The sequence below is a fragment of the Lampetra planeri genome, chromosome 47 (genome assembly GCF_965212315.1).
Source record: "Lampetra planeri chromosome 47, kcLamPlan1.2.h2, whole genome shotgun sequence".
NCBI lineage: Eukaryota > Metazoa > Chordata > Hyperoartia > Petromyzontiformes > Petromyzontidae > Lampetra > Lampetra planeri.
In genome coordinates this window covers 84,668-100,913 of record NC_136153.1, presented here as the reverse complement: position 1 = coordinate 100,913, position 16,246 = coordinate 84,668, and the positions used below count along the sequence as shown (strand labels likewise).

Sequence of the window (16,246 nt, the reverse complement as noted above, 5' to 3'; positions counted from 1 at the left end):
CATTGCTGGCTGTGCTCAGTGTGACACTGCGGGTGTCATTGCTGGCTGTGGCTCAGTGTGACACTGCAGGTGTCATTGCTGGTTGTGCTCAGTGTGACACTGCAGGTGTCATTGCTGGCTGTGGCTCAGTGTGACACTGCAGGTGTCATTGCTGATTGTGCTCAGTGTGACACTGCAGGTGTCATTGCTGGCTGTGGCTCAGTGTGACACTGCGGGTGTCATTGCTGGTTGTGGCTCAGTGTGACACTGCAGGTGTCATTGCTGGTTGTGGCTCAGTGTGACACTGCGGGTGTCATTGCTGGTTGTGGCTCAGTGTGACACTGCGGGTGTCATTGCTGGCTGTGGCTCAGTGTGACACTGCGGGTGTCATTGCTGGCTGTGCTCAGTGTGACACTGCGGGTGTCATTGCTGGTTGTGGCTCAGTGTCACACTGCGGGTGTCATTGCTGGCTGTGGCTCAGTGTGACACTGCGGGTGTCATTGCTGGTTGTGGCTCAGTGTGACACTGCAGGTGTCATTGCTGGTTGTGGCTCAGTGTGACACTGGGGGTGTCATTGCTGGCTGTGGCTCAGTGTGACACTGCAGGTGTCATTGCTGGCTGTGGCTCAGTGTGACATTGCGGGTGTCATTGCTGGTTGTGGCTCAGTGTGACACTGCAGGTGTCATTGCTGGTTGTGGCTCAGTGTGACACTGCGGGTGTCATTGCTGGTTGTGCTCAGTGTGACACTGCGGGTGTCATTGCTCGTTGTGCTCAGTGTGACACTGCGGGTGTCATTGCTGGCTGTGCTCAGTGTGACACTGCAGGTGTCATTGCTGGCTGTGCTCAGTGTGACACTGCGGGTGTCATTGCTGGCTGTGCTCAGTGTGACACTGCGGGTGTCATTGCTCATTGTGCTCAGTGTGACACTGCGGGTGTCATTGCTGGCTGTGCTCAGTGTGACACTGCAGGTGTCATTGCTGGCTGTGCTCAGTGTGACACTGCGGGTGTCATTGCTGGTTGTGCTCCGTGTGACACTGCAGGTGTCATTGCTGGCTGTGGCTCAGTGACACTGCGGGTGTCATTGCTGGTTGTGGCTCAGTGTGACACTGCAGGTGTCATTGCTGGTTGTGGCTCAGTGTGACACTGCGGGTGTCATTGCTGGTTGTGGCTCAGTGTGACACTGCAGGTGTCATTGCTGGCTGTGGCTCAGTGTGACACTGCAGGTGTCATTGCTGGTTGTGGCTCAGTGTGACACTGCGGGTGTCATTGCTGGTTGTGGCTCAGTGTGACACTGCGGGTGTCATTGCTGGTTGTGGCTCAGTGTGACACTGCAGGTGTCATTGCTGGCTGTGCTCAGTGTGACACTGCAGGTGTCACTGCTGGCTGTGGCTCAGTGTGACACTGCAGATGTCATTGCTGGTTGTGGCTCAGTGTGACACTGCAGGTGTCATTGCTGGTTGTGGCTCAGTGTGACACTGCAGGTGTCATTGCTGGTTGTGGCTCAGTGTGACACTGCAGATGTCATTGCTGGTTGTGGCTCAGTGTGACACTGCAGATGTCATTGCTGGTTGAGGCTCAGTGTGACACTGCAGGTGTCATTGCTGGTTGTGGCTCAGTGTGACACTGCAGATGTCATTGCTGGTTGTGGCTCAGTGTGACACTGCAGATGTCATTGCTGGTTGTGGCTCAGTGTGACACTGCAGGTGTCATTGCTGGCTGTGCTCAGTGTGACACCGCGGGTGTCATTGCTGGCTGTGCTCAGTGTGACACTGCAGGTGTCATTGCTCGGTGTGGCTCGCTGTGCAGGGGGAGATGGAGAGGGACGACCCCGTGCCTGTGCAGCTCACTTGCCTCATGGAGGGAGACAAAGAGCACCTAAGGGACATCGGCAACTTGCTGGTACTTCAGGGGCTGGCCTTCCACGTTAAAAGGTAGTCCAACTCGCAGGGATTTTTGTCGTCTTTGCCACTGTGGGTGCCCCTTGAGTGATGATTGGGAAGAGGGGAGTGAGTCATCCTATACATCATGGCTTTTCCTGCCTTTGTCCAGGCCGAAGGCAGATCCAGGAGTGGCGCACAGGAGGATGGGCGAGGACATCGTCGCGGCGTGCATCAGGGAGATGTCCCACACGGCGGTTCCACCGCAGCGGTTGGCCAGTGTCCCCTACCCGGCGCCCGACCTCCCGGCCAGTGACACGTTCAGCCTGGTGGTGACGCACGTTAGCGCCAGTGGGCGCATCTACGGACACCTGGCTTCAAATAGTGAGGAGGCGGAGGTTTTGCGCACAGTGTGCAATTTGACGACGGATATCTGAAAGGGTGTTTGGAAGGGAAATCAACAATCGATCAGAAGGCGTTTTAGCAGATTGCCGCACATCACAGCACAGTTTGGTATTGAGTTTGAGCGTGGAGATTGAAAAGCACGACGTATCGCGCACAGCTGTCCTTTTAAATTAAATGGATTTCCTGATGCGGCGAAGCTTGTACAGTAGACTCAATTATCCGCGTGCGGTTTATCTAATGTGCAAATTAACCGTGCACCTGAGATTTTGACGTAAATTAATAACTCATGGACTTTCCCTTGAGCCCAAATTCATCATGGGACCTCCCTTGCCAGTATCAAAATATAAGAATAGGTTTAACGCTTTCTGGCAATATCACAGATATTAAGATGTAAAAACACCAAACTGAAACTTTTTTCAAGGAATCATGTCTGCATTAACCACATATACTCGTGGTGAACATGCAAACAAAAAAACATGGTCTGATAGTATATGCATTGTCTTTGAAACTTATTTGTCCACACCAGAGACTGCTTTCTTTAGAGCCTAGTCTCAACAGTGTTCGACCAGAGGACACCAACAGGCGAACAGCACAAAGACAACGCACTATCAGGACATTGAGAGCTCGCGGTGAGCAGCTACATCATGGGACCTCCTTTGCCAGTATGTGTGGACCAATCAGTTTCAAAGACAATGCATATGCTATCAGAGCATATTTTTTGGTTTGCATGTTCACCACAAGCATATGTGGTTAATGCAGACATGATTCCTTGCAAAAGGTTTCAGTTTGATGTTTTAACATCTTAACACCTGTTTTATTGCCAGAAAGCATTAAACCTATTCTTATAATCTAAAAACAGTTCTACATTGTTATTCTTGGAAATGTTTATTACAAGTCACATGCTTAAACCGAACACATATGTTTCTCTGGTTAATGTGAAATCCATGTAATTGCCCCTACAGTACAGTAGTTGAAGATCTATACAACAGTGGGTGGAGCTTTATTAATGTTGATTGGCGTGGCTCTGCTGCTGTCCACGTGGTGGGCAGTCTTCTGCGCGGGAGCAATGAAGTGTTCTCACTGAGCACTTGCATCATCGATCGATTGATGGTTACTTTTTGGCATAGAGATCCGTGGAAAATGGATATTTCTTAATTATCCACGGCCGTCCTCCCCGTCATTAGTGCGGATTAATCGAGAGTCTACTGTACTCTTTGCCACTTAATGTTTCCTAATTTTTGTTCGGTCAGATGCGGTCCTGCAGAAGCTGATGGAATCCATCAAGTCGGAGTGTGGCAGCAGCATAAACAACAGCAGCCTTTCTGGACTTGTGGACTTGCGGTTTTCCTTGGGCCAGCCATGCGTCATTCAGCTGTCGGGAGGCTGGTACCGAGGCCAGATTCTCAACGTGCAAACAAATACTGTGCAGGTGGTTATTGCGCACACCAAGGCGAAGTCACTTGAATAATCATGCACGTGGCTTGCCTGGAGCTGGATTAACCTTAATGTAGAAAATGACCAGACTGCTCAAGTGCCTGTGTTGCTCTTCTTATGAATGAACTCTGCGACGTGATGCATTGTTGTTCATATTCACGCCGACTGGTAAAGGTGAGTGCGCGCGTGCATGTGGTGTGTGCTTGTGGTCTGTGCACTTGCCAGGTGCGTTACATCGATCACGGCGGTGAGGACGAGGTGGAGCCTGGCGCTGTGCGTGTGACTGACCGCTTCACGCACGTGCCCCCGCTCTGCCTCGAGTGCGTGCTGAGCTCCCCGTACCTGGTAGGGGCTCTCTCACCTGCAGCTGCACGCAACCCCCACATGCCCAGAGAAGCACACACAAGGCTCGAATGCACAGTGTTAACACATTATTATTATGATTATTGCATTTTATATTCACTAGCGGGAAGTGCTCGGTTTTGCCAGGGAGAAAAATATATTTCAAAATTTCTCTTAAAAACTTAATATATACATACACAAGTACTAAGCTATTGTGAAAGCCCGGTGTTCTGTTTGTCCATTTGTCCATCAACAAAATTAAGAGGCTTGAAGTCCTGAATCCAAAAGTAATAGAAAGGGGTGGATAAATAGTTGATATTTTTACCCCCACATAGGCATATATATCAACATACAATAGTGAGTCGTATCTAGTGACTATAGTAGTATCTGCTGACTATAGTAGTATTTGCTCACTCTATGGTAGTATCTGCCGACTTTATAGTAGTAATACTTGGCTCTACAGTAGTATCTACTGACTAGTCATTCATAATTAACGTTTTTGGGTTCGATCGCGTTATTTACGACACATTTATAAATAACGCGATCTAACCCAAAAACGTTTATTATGAATAATATTGGTCGCGAAAGCCTACGTGTTAAACTGACTGTAGTCCGTAGTATCTATTGAACGTAGTAGTATCTACTGACTGTAGTAATATCTACTGACTGTAGCAGTATTTACTGAACGTAGTGGTATCTACTGGCAGTAGTAGTATCGACTGACTGTACTATTATCTTCTGACTATAGTAGTATTTACTGACCGTAGTAGTATCTACTGACAGTAGTAGTATCTTCTAACTATACAGGAGTATCTAATGATTATATAGTAGTATTTACTGACCGTAGTGGTATCTCCTGTCTATAGTAGTATTACTGAATCTATAGTGATATATATTGACTCTATAGTAATATCCACTGACTATAGTAGTGTGGTGGGTAATTGTTGGGTGTAATACGCCACCACCACTACGGTTGAGCATTTACTTCCAGTCAGGGGCCAACAGGGGTCAATAGCAGGTCTGGTCTGTACTAAGCAGGACTCGTGGGTCAGACAACCTGGGGGGACGGTTGGGAACCAGAGGGGAACACCTCAGGCCCCCAGTGGGGGGGCTGGGGGATTGTGCAACAATCTAGGTCCCGCCAGAAGGTTCCAGATGATGGGCATGGCCAGGGGCAGAGTGACTCTGGGAGCCCCATAAAAGCCCGACCCCAGAGCGCCTCGAGTCAGTCCACCTCAAGCCGAAGACTCAGAAGTCCACCTGAAGATAGGACCCTGGACCCCAAGCCCCGCCGTCCTTATAAGGGCCGGGGCTCAGTGAGGCCAGTGGTCAGTAGGCTAGGACCCTGAGGATCCCCGGACCTGACGTCCTTCTCAGGGCCGGGTCTGTGTGGGCCAGCGGTTGAGACCCGAGGACCTTGGCTGGGTCGGGTCAGCCTCCCTTAGGTCCCGTTAGCCGGAGGGCTAAGAGTGGTTAGTCCCAGTGATTAGGGCACATTAGCCCGGAGGCTGTACCTCCTTAGGTTGTGGGTAGAAGGGGCCATTACCCTTTTGTGTTAGGGACCTTCTCTGTGTATCATTAAATAAATACTTGTTGCCTCCAAAGAAGACTCCGTCTCCATACTAACCCACTACAGTAATAACTACTATCTGCTTTCTCTGCAGTAGACTCTACCGACTGCAATAGTATCTCCCGACTTTACAGTAGTATGTACCGACTCTATAGTCGTAACTACATTACTCTATAGTCGTATCTAGTGACTCTACAGTAGTTTCTACTGACTGCAGTAGTATCTACTGACTCTATAATAGTGTATATTGACTCTATAGCAGTAGCTACTAACTCGACAGTAGTATATACTGACTATAGTAATATCTACTAACTATAGTAGTATCTACCGACTCGATAGCAGTATCTACCATCACTAAAGTAGTATGTACTGACTAGTAGTATCTACTATGTCTACAGTAGTATGTACTGGCTGTAGTAGTAGCTATTATCACGACAGTAGTTTGTACTGCCTGTAGTAGTAGCAGCTACTATCACTACAGTACTATGTACTTGCTGTAGTAGTAGCTATCACTACAGCAGTATGTACTGGCTGTAGTAGTAGCTAAATGCCAAGAACAAAATGTTGATCTATATATGGCTTTCGTTGATCTAACAAAAGCATTCGACACAGTCAGCCGGGAGGGCCTATGGAAAATCATGGCCAAGTACGGGTGTCCAGACAAGTTCATTGGCATCGTGCGCAATCTCCATGATGGCATGATGGCCAGCGTCAGAGACCAGCAAGAACTCTCTGATCCGTTCCCAATCACAAACGGGGTGAAGCAAGGCTGCGTTTTAGCGCCAACGCTCTTCAGCATGGTGTTTTCTGCCATGCTGCAAGACTCATTCCAGAACCACAACACTGGGATTAACTTCATCTACCGTTTTGATGGTGGGCTATTCAATCTGCGGAGGATGCAAGCCAAAACTAGAGTGGAGGAAGTCACTGTTCGAGAACTTTTGTTTGCTGATGACTGTGCTCTGGCTGCTGGCTCAAATAAAGATCTACAGGACAGTATGGACCACCTCTTCTCAGCTTGCAACAACTTCGGCCTAACAATCAGCACAAAGAAGATTGAAGTCCTATACCAACCTGCTCCTGGGAAACCCTACACTGAGCCAACCATCTTTGTGAATGGGCAAAAGCTTTCAGCCGTTGACAAGTTTATTTACCTTGGTAGTACACTGTCTCGCGCTGTGCACATAGATGATGAAGTTAACATCAGGATTGTCAAGGCCAGTGCAGCCTTTGGACGTCTACGTGACTTGGTATGGGAAAGGACTGGCATCAAGCAGGAGACAAAACTGAAGGTCTACCGGGCTGTTGTCTTACCAACTCTTCTGTATGGGTGCGAAGCCTGGACAGTTTACCAGCGCCATGCCAAGAAATGTAATCATCTCCACTTGAGCTGTCTGAGGAAACTGCTGAGGATCAAGTGGCAAGACAGAATCCCTGACACGGAAGTCATCAGCAAGGCAAATATCCCCAGCATCTACACCTTGCATGCGAAGGAACAGCTTAGATGGACTGGCCACGTAACCAGAATGCCCTACGCGAGACTTCCAAAACAAGTCTTCTTTGGCGAGCTGAAGAATGGCAAGCGAGCACAAGGTGGCCGCAAAAAGCGCTACAAGGACACCCTTAAAGCTTCCTTGCAGAGCTTTGGATTCGACCTGAAAAGCTGGGAATCACTAGCACAGGACCGACCTGCCTGGAGAAGAAAAGTACAGGACGGTGCAGTCCTCTGTGAGAGTAGGAGAAGCTCCGGTGCTATCTTGAAGAGGCAGCAGCACAAATCTACCAAGGAAGGACTTGTGGCTGCACCTCAGAGCTCTACATCCTCCTTGACCTGTCCAGTGTGCCACAGAGAATTCCGGGCTCGGATTGGCTTGTTCAGCCATCTGCGCACTCATCAAAACCCAACAAAATGACAAACGTGCCATGGTCATCAACTTTGATGGACGAATAAGAAGAAGAAGTTGACTCTATAGCAGTAGCTACTATCACCACAGTAGTATATACTGGCTGTAGTAGTAGCTATTATCACCACAGTATGTACTGGCTGTAGTAGTAGCTACTATCACTACAGCAGTATGTACTGGCTGTAGTAGTAGCTACTATCACGACAGTAGTATGTACTGGTTGTAGTAGTAGCTATTATCACGACAGCAGAATGTACTGGCTGTAGTAGTAGCTACTATCACTACAGGAGTATGTACTGGCTGTAGTAGTAGCTATACTAACTCTTTTGCAGTGTGTACTGGCTCTAGTAGTAGCTATACTAACTGTATAGCAGTGTGTACTGGCTGTAGTAGTAGCTATACTAACTCTATAATAATAATCTTTAGTTCTTTCGGTAAAGTCACGTAGATAGAAAAATAATTTTAAAAAGTGAATAAAAATAATAAGATAATAAACAAATATCCATTCATGTAGACTGTAGCCTGGTTTTTAATCGGAATGTACTGGCAGTCTATAACGTAGACTTTAGCCTGGTTTTTAAGTTTGGTGAGTGCACTGGCAGTCTATAATGTAGACTATCAATGGTTATTAAGAACCCAAGAATAAGTCTACATTATAGACTGTCAGTATGCTCACTCAGGTTAAGAACCTGGCTACAGTGTACATTATAGACTGCCAATACGCTCACCAAGCTTAAAATCCAGGCTACAGTCTACATTATAGACTGCCAGTACTCACCCTGTCTATGTGTCTCCGTGACTGTGGTTCGTCTCTCTCTCAAATTTAGCACTCTTTGTAAGAATGTAATCAACCAGGTAGGGTGTTGACTGTTATGTTAGCCGACTCTGTGTTGTATTGCATTATATTTCTAAGATTACTAGTTTTGATTTTTCTCATTCATTCGTACCTGATGATGATTGCTTGTGTTGCAATCAAAACATCGTATTCTATTATTAAATTTATTTTCTTTCTACATGACTTTACCGAAAGAACCAAAAAGTACTAACTTCACAGAGTGATGGTGAGGCCTAGTCCTGTGCAGAACTCCCGGCCTCGCTTAGATTGCCCAGCCTGCCGAGGTGGCACCTTGGCAGGCTGGGGCTGGGCTGCTACCCCCCCCCCCCCACCCATGGTCCCCCCGCCTGCTCTGCAGTAGTATCTACAACCTATAGTAGTAACATCTACCGACTCTATTGCAGTAACTGCACACATTGGGGTGGTTGGGGGAGAAGAGGACATCACACTTTGAAGAATTTACCTCAGCGTTTTGTGTATTTTTATAGCATTTTTAACGCGAATGAGAATTTTTCCCCAATTCCACCGATCCCGCTTGTGCGTTGCTAGGGGCAACCACGGCTTTGTCGTGCATGCGCAAATGCGTGCTTTGGAGCGAGCTCAGCGGCGTAAGGAAATAAATAAGTAATAAATTGTGCTAAATGCTTCATTAAACTATTTTTAAGTTGACGGACGCGAAATCGGAAAAGCGCTGGCTCACCACGGGGCTTATGGCGTGGTACCTGGGTACTTTTTAAAACGTAAACCCCACGGTTTGCGAGCCAAATCCTTAGCAAGTTTCGTCCATACACAGACAGACACACAGACAGACAGACTAAAAACGAAGTTTATAGGTAAGATAAACAGCCTCGCTTAGTAGTGTCAAGACTTGATTTGAAGCTTTCATGATTGCAGGAATCCATACTCTTTGGTTCTTTCGGTAAAGTCACATAGGTAGAAATAAAATAATATGAAATAAAACAAATCGCAACACAAGCAAGCCTCATCAGGTGGGAACACCACAGCAAGAAAAAATACTGAAGTGGGCGTGGCAAGAGGTTATATAGCAAGAGGGGAGAGAGGGGGGGGGTAGGGGAAGGAGGTGAGCTGCGTGAGCGCTAGGGGGAGAAGTGAGGCTGGGGGGGGAAGTAGGCGGGGCTTGAAGTGGAAAGCTGGGGAAGGGGGGGGGGAAGAGACTCGGAAAAATAGACTAGTAACCGGCAGGTATGATGAAAACAATCACAACAGTTAAGGTTTTACCTGGTTAATAACATCCTTCCAATGATTGCTCGATCTGTATCCATTTTTTCGGTTGAATTTAAGTCTATGTTTATATATCTGGATGGCTTCATGAACAAACCCTTGATAGTAGTCCGAAGGTTTGCAGAGTACCTTGTTCTCGGAAAAGATTATCATGCGAGCCCACAGCGTTATAACAATGGTGAGCCACGGCAGAGGTATTGGTTCTGGCGTGTTTCAGATCTGCTTTGTGTTCGCGAACACGGTCCGAGACATGTCGTTTCGTTTCCCCAATGTAACTACTACCGCAGGTACAACTCAGTTTGTAGACTCCAGGATATTGCATGTCAGGAATGGCATCCTTCACAGATGGGGTTAGATCACGGATTTTGTGTACTGTATTGAATCGGACATGGATCTTGTGTTTGTTTAAGATTTTGGAAATCTTTTCGGTAACACCTACTATGTATGGTAAAGTGATGGTTTTGATTGGCTTCTCAGGGGATTGTTTCTCCATAGTTGGAGAAATAGCTTTGAAAATAATGCGGTCCGAGTACCCATTCATCTCGAGGGTCTGGTGGATGTGTAATAAAAGACTCGGACGCTTCTCTCTGTCCTGTGTCCTTTATTTGGGTTCGATCTCTTTTCCCTCACGGTACTCCCCTATATACTCTCCACTCTGCAGCCCCAGGCTGCTGTCGCTCACGTAGCCCAACTCCCTCCTAGCAGCCCCGCTGCTGTCACGTCGTGCAGACCCCTGCTGCCCGACTCCTCCCTTGCAGACCCGCTGCTCTCTGCAGCCTCCTCGCTGCTCCTCCTGCCCCGGAGTCGGTCACCGTTGGCCGACGGTGCCGATCCTCGTGGCTCGGGTGTGTGGCGACCTCGCCACTCTCTCCTCACCCTTCGCCCTGCGTGGCTTCTCACTTTCCCAGTCCCCGATCACTCCCGACTGCTTCCGGTTACCCCCCTTATAGACCATTACCCTCTCCCCCACGTGACGTAACTCCTCCCCCCATGACGTCACTTCCGGGAGGTCGTTTACGCCCGCATTACACCACCCTCCCCCGTAGAGAAAATCCAGCCGACCTCGGCTGAACACAACTCCAATAAGCAATGCGAGCGAACACGACCGAATACGAAAAAGGACACAAAACACACGATAATATACCGAAAGAACAAGAACACAACACAATAATTAACGAAATGTGAGGGATTTCGAGTGGGTGCGGGTCGCCGGGCCGTCCCGGATGGTCGGTGGCCCTCCCGCTTAAGAGCGACAGGCTGAAGTTCGTCTGTCGCTATTGGAGGCCTGGCAACGTCCCGGTCCCCTATTTTCGAAGCCGCAGCATCAGAGGCGTCCCGCGATCGTGTCCGCGGCGGGGTTTGGAAGGGCTGCGGGCCTCAAAGGTTCCGCAGCCGTGGTAGGCGCACCCCGAGCTGGGTCTTCTTTCCCCTGCCGCGTCACGGGCGGCTCGTCTGTGAAAGGCACGACAGGCGCCCTAGCAAAGTCAGCAGGCACAGGCAAGGGCGAGTCGGCAGCAACAGACCCCGGCAAGGCAACCTCAGGAGATGACGCATCCGGTCGAGGGGCCACGTATGGTTTCAACCGAGATGTATGGACGAACCAACGCCGAGAACCAAACCGAACACGCGCCGACTGTGGGTTGGGAACCTCGATGAGGCGAACCGGCCCTTGCCATGGCTTATGTAATTTAGGAGGAGAGGTACCTGGCCGCACCTGTGGACAATGGAGCCAGGCCAGGTCCCCCGTTTTCCAAGGGCATTCCCCTTTTGAACGTCGCGCACACCGCTCGTTCCGAGCCTGGGCTTTGGCCATAGCCATGCGAGCCTCCACCCGCGCCTCAGTGACTCGGCGAACGGTGTCCTGAATATAATCAGGAAGAGGCTTGACAGGTCCCCTCGCCTCGGTTCCCAACTGTTCATTAATCGGCGGTACGTTTTCACGACCGTACATTAGAAAAAACGGCGAATATCCTGTAGCCGCATGCGGCGTCATCCGGTACGCTGAAAGCACCCCAGGGATATGCAAATCCCAATCCGATTGTTTTTCACTAACCGTATGGCACAACATGGCGGACAGGGTCCGATTAAGCCGTTCCACCATACCATCCGTTTGTGGGTGGTAGGGAGATGTCCGTATTTTTTTTGTACCCAGCGCCGCACACACCTCCCCCAACAATTTCGAGGAAAAATTCCGGCCTTGGTCTGTAAGGAGCCTCTCCGGCGCCCCTTTGTCCATAACATACCCAAAAAGAAAGGCGTCTGTGATAGACGCCGCTGACTGGTCATGCAAAGGCCAGGCCATCGGCCAGCGGGAGAGGTACTCCACCCCTACCAGCAAATATTTATTTCCCCTAGCGGATGGCGGAAAGGGTCCCAAAATATCTAACGCCACCAACTCATTAACTCGACACCTGGATGGATTGTATCGGCGGCACATATGGATGTTTAGGTGGCTTACGGCGGGCACAATCGGGACACGCGCGAACGTGCCCGACGACATGCGTCGTCATGCCATACCAATAGTAGTCTCGCTGCAGCGTCAATAGCGTCTTCTGCACCCCCAGATGTAAAAGCGTGTCACAATGCAGAGTCCTAATCAATTCGTACCGCAATGATGCCGGTACAACCAGACGCCAGCGTTCCTGCATCCCTTCCCTCCACATCAGCAAGCCATCACGGAGAGCGGTTTCCGGCACGCCTCCCGCACAGAGTCGCCCACTCCCCTTCACAGGCCGCTTACGTAACGTTACCAAGGAATCATCCAACATCTGTTCCCGAATCCACACAGACCTCGGGAGATGTAGAATGCCATCAGCCGGTCCCCCATCAGCCGACCCCGCATCAGTCGGCCCCGGCTCAAGCGGAGCTTCCGGCACTTCGACTGCCAGCGCGACAGGCGGAGGGGGGTGCTGAATCTGGCCACACCTATGCGTCCCCGACGCACACGCGCAAGGGGATCGCTGCGGCAGCCTGGAAAGTGCGTCCGCATTAGCGTGACGCACTCCCTTCCGATGGTGAATTTGGAAGGAAAATTCTTGCAGCGTGTCCAACCATCGCGCCAGCTGGCCAGATGGTTGGTCCATTTTAAGAGCATACTGCAAGGCCGCATGATCCGTGCGAACAATAAACGAACGACCGTACAGATACGGTCGAAATTGGCGGAGAAAAAAAACAATAGCCAAAAGTTCCCTGCGAGTGACACAGTAGCGGGTTTCAGCGGGAGACAAAACCCGGCTACCATACGCGACCACGCGATCTACACCACCTTTGGACTGAGATAACACCGCCCCAATGCCCGTGTCACTCGCGTCCGTATCCAGAATGAAGGGATGCGCAAAATCCGGATAATCCAACGTCGGTGCCGTAGCCAATAGATCGCGTAGGCCTCGAAACGCCGCCTCCTCTGGCGGTCCCCAAGCAAATTTGTGTCCTTTACCCATCAGGAGATGCAAAGGCCTCGCGATCGTAGCAAAATTTGGAACAAACCTCCGATAATATGAGGCGAACCCCAAAAACCGACGCACATCCCCCATCGTGGCAGGGGTTGGCGAGTCACGGACGCACGCAGTTTTGTCCGGATCTGTGGCCACCCCATCCGCACTGACGATGTGCCCCAAATAACGCACGGAGTGTTGCAGCAGGTGACATTTCTTGGGCTTAAATTTCAAATTAGCAGAACGCATCCTGGTGAAGACGGCCTCCAACCGCGATAAATGCTCATCAAATGTGCGGCTGAAAACGATAATATCGTCCAAATATATGTAATGCGGGCGAAAGCGACCTTCCGGATGTGACGTCACGAGGAGGCGGAGCCAGGTGACGTGGGTGAAAGGTAGGGGGTCCTTAAGCGGGTAAACCGGAAGGAGAAGGCAGTCGGGGTGTGAATGGAAAGGTGTGGGGCCACGCGGGCGTACGAGCCGAGGGGGCACCGTCGAAGCGGGGGCCAACCCCGGGAACAGTAGGGAGCTACTGGGAGGTGTAAAGCTGCAGATAGAGATAGGCAGTAAGGCTGTGTGAGAGTGGCAGCGGGGTGGCTGCCAAGAGTCGCAGGAGCGACGAGAAGGCGAGACAGCACGAGGCTGTCAGAGCTGCAGCAGGAACAGCCAAGGGAGCTGTGTGAGAGTACAGCAGCGGAGCTGCTGTGGGGCTGCAAGAGCGACAAGAACAGCAGCGGGCTGCTGATGGTGACTGGAGTGACATCGGAACCAGCACTGAGAGAATAAGAGAGACAGCCGTGTGGGAACGCAGTACGGACCGAATAAAGGACACTAAGCCAGAGATCGTGGTCAAGTCTTTTATTACATATATAAGACATGTCTCCCACTGCAACCCCGTTAATACCAACTCCATCAACCTCTGAAAAGTGGCAGGGGCCGCATTCAGCCCCATCGGAAGACAGTTAAATTGAAATAACCCCTGCGGCGTACGGAAAGCAGTCTTTTCTCGCGAGGACTCGTCGAGGGAAAGCTGCCAGAAGCCCGAAGAGAGATCTAGCGTTGAAAAGAACTTCGCCCCCGACAAGGCATCGAGAGAGTCGTCCATACGCGGCAGGGGATACGCATCTGCCACCGACACCTTATTTAATTTACGAAAGTCTACACAAAATCGCAATTTGCCATCTTTTTTCTTGACCAAAACAACAGGTGCGCCCCATGGGCTGTTAGATGGAGATATTATGTCCGCAGCCAACATGTCATCCACTGCCCCTCGAACATGCTCTCGCTCAGCCGGACTCATCCGATGCGAGTTCAACCGAATAGGGGCAGCGTCCCCTGTGTCAATATGATGGTAAAGCAATGAGGTGCGTCCTAAGTCCAAATCATCGGAGCTAAACACATCAGAATAGCTCGATAACAATTTACGAATCGCACAACGTTGTTCCCCGGAAAGAGCTGAATTCTCCCCACACAATTCAGCAATCCAGCGGTCATCTACAGCTCCGGGGCCCGAAACACCTCCAACAAACCCCCGGCCGGACAGATCATCATGAGCTGTAAACGCAGTAGTGGCATGTGCCACAACGGTACCCGCCGGCACACACACGCTTTCGGCACTCGCGTTAAGCACCTGCAAAAACGGCTGCTGGTCTGGCCGAACAATAGTTTGTGCACCAACCAGCGCCGATCCACCCGTGATGGTGGCGGACGGTGACAACAAAACCCCAATCGCTCCTTGACGAGCAGGTACAGGCTTCCGATAACGCAAAGGAATGAGAATCTGTGAGCCAGGTGGAATATCAACAGACACTTCGGACAACGCCTGCACCTGGGCGACAGGAGCAGGTCGCCCCCAGGGCGACGGCAAAAAGGCAATTTTACGGCCTTCCGGTAATTGAATGCAGTTCTCATTAATTCTAATTAGAATGGGCATTTTGGCCAGAAAATCGGTCCCTAATAAACAAGGAACCGCAAGAGACCTCGAAATTAACACAATTCCCGAGGCCGACACTCCCCCGATAGCGATTGTAGCGTACACCTGGCCCACAATGCCCATGCTACCCCCGTTCGCGGTGACGCAGGAAGCGTAAGCCGGACTCACGGCCTCTGGTGGGATGTTCAAGAGGTGGATATTACTTCTGAAATAATGGTCGCGGACGCTCCGGAGTCTACCAAAATCCGTACGTCCACCCCTTGTATCGACCCAGGTACGGTGGACGAACCGGGTAGCGGCCGCGACGACCCGCTGAGCCAACTTACGCCACTGCATTACCGAACGACAAGGCACAGTCAATGGTCTCCCGTTATTAAAAACACCCGGATCGCATGACAACGGTGATGAGTGAGGTGTCAAGCCTTGCCGGGTGTCTGGTGCGCACCGACTTGCCTGTGCTGGCGAATCCTTCCTTGGAGCGGCCGCTGTCGGGGCCTCCTGCTGGGGCGGACCCGGGACGCGGGCCCAGCAGTCCCTGGCATAATGGCCCTTACGCCCGCAGCGGAAGCAGTCGATGTTGTTGCGCCTTGCTGCGGGCGCCCCGTCCCGACGCGGCCGTGTCGGCGGCGCAGCCCGCGGCTCCGGCCACGGAGCAGCGGCAGCCGACAGCTCCTGCGGGCTCCTGTCGTCCGGCACATAAACTGCTTTCTTGGGGTCCCAACCCACGGCTCCCCCTTCGACGATGGGCCCACCCGTCCACGCCGTAACTTGCTTCCACCGGCGCAGGTTGAACTGGGCGTCCAGACACTTAGCCGCAGCCCGGGATGTGGGCTTCTCGTGACCGCACACCGGCATGGGAATGCCGAGATCCCGGGACAACTCCAACATCTTCCCCAGGATGAGAGGTTCCAACAGGTCAGGCTCCATCTCCGGGTATGCGGCCATTGCCAGCTCCAGTACCGCGCCCCTATACGCCACCGGAGACTCCTCGGGTGCGCGTTGTCGTTGCACAAACCGGCGATGAGCATCATCCGGCGGCTCGTAAGCGTCTGCCATCTCGTCGAACACACCACGCAATGTTTTCTTCTTCGCGGCTTTTATAGAGCGAAAGAATCTAACGGACTCGTCATCAAGGAGAGTCGGAAGAACTTCTAATGCCTCGGCGTCAGTCCACCTCGCCGAGCGTACCGCTGCCAAAAATCTGCAGGCGAACGCACTCCAATCGCCCCCGATGGAGAATTCCTTGACAGTCGTTAGGTGACGACTGCGACGCCTTGGCGCATTCCCT

The 16,246-nt window shown here is 51.1% G+C and overlaps 1 protein-coding gene across 2 annotated transcripts in view; it reads left to right on the top strand.

The window, feature by feature from the left end:
• Nucleotides 1-16,246, top strand: part of LOC144733457 (uncharacterized) — a 186,333-nt gene that overhangs the window by 121,805 nt on the left and 48,282 nt on the right. For both annotated transcript variants that reach the window (XM_078615365.1, XM_078615364.1), the window contains exons 19-22: nucleotides 1,786-1,910; nucleotides 2,029-2,240; nucleotides 3,512-3,690; nucleotides 3,921-4,040. In XM_078615365.1, coding sequence (XP_078471491.1) covers nucleotides 1,786-1,910; nucleotides 2,029-2,240; nucleotides 3,512-3,690; nucleotides 3,921-4,040 — 636 coding nt within the window. The remainder of the gene's footprint in view (nucleotides 1-1,785; nucleotides 1,911-2,028; nucleotides 2,241-3,511; nucleotides 3,691-3,920; nucleotides 4,041-16,246) is intronic.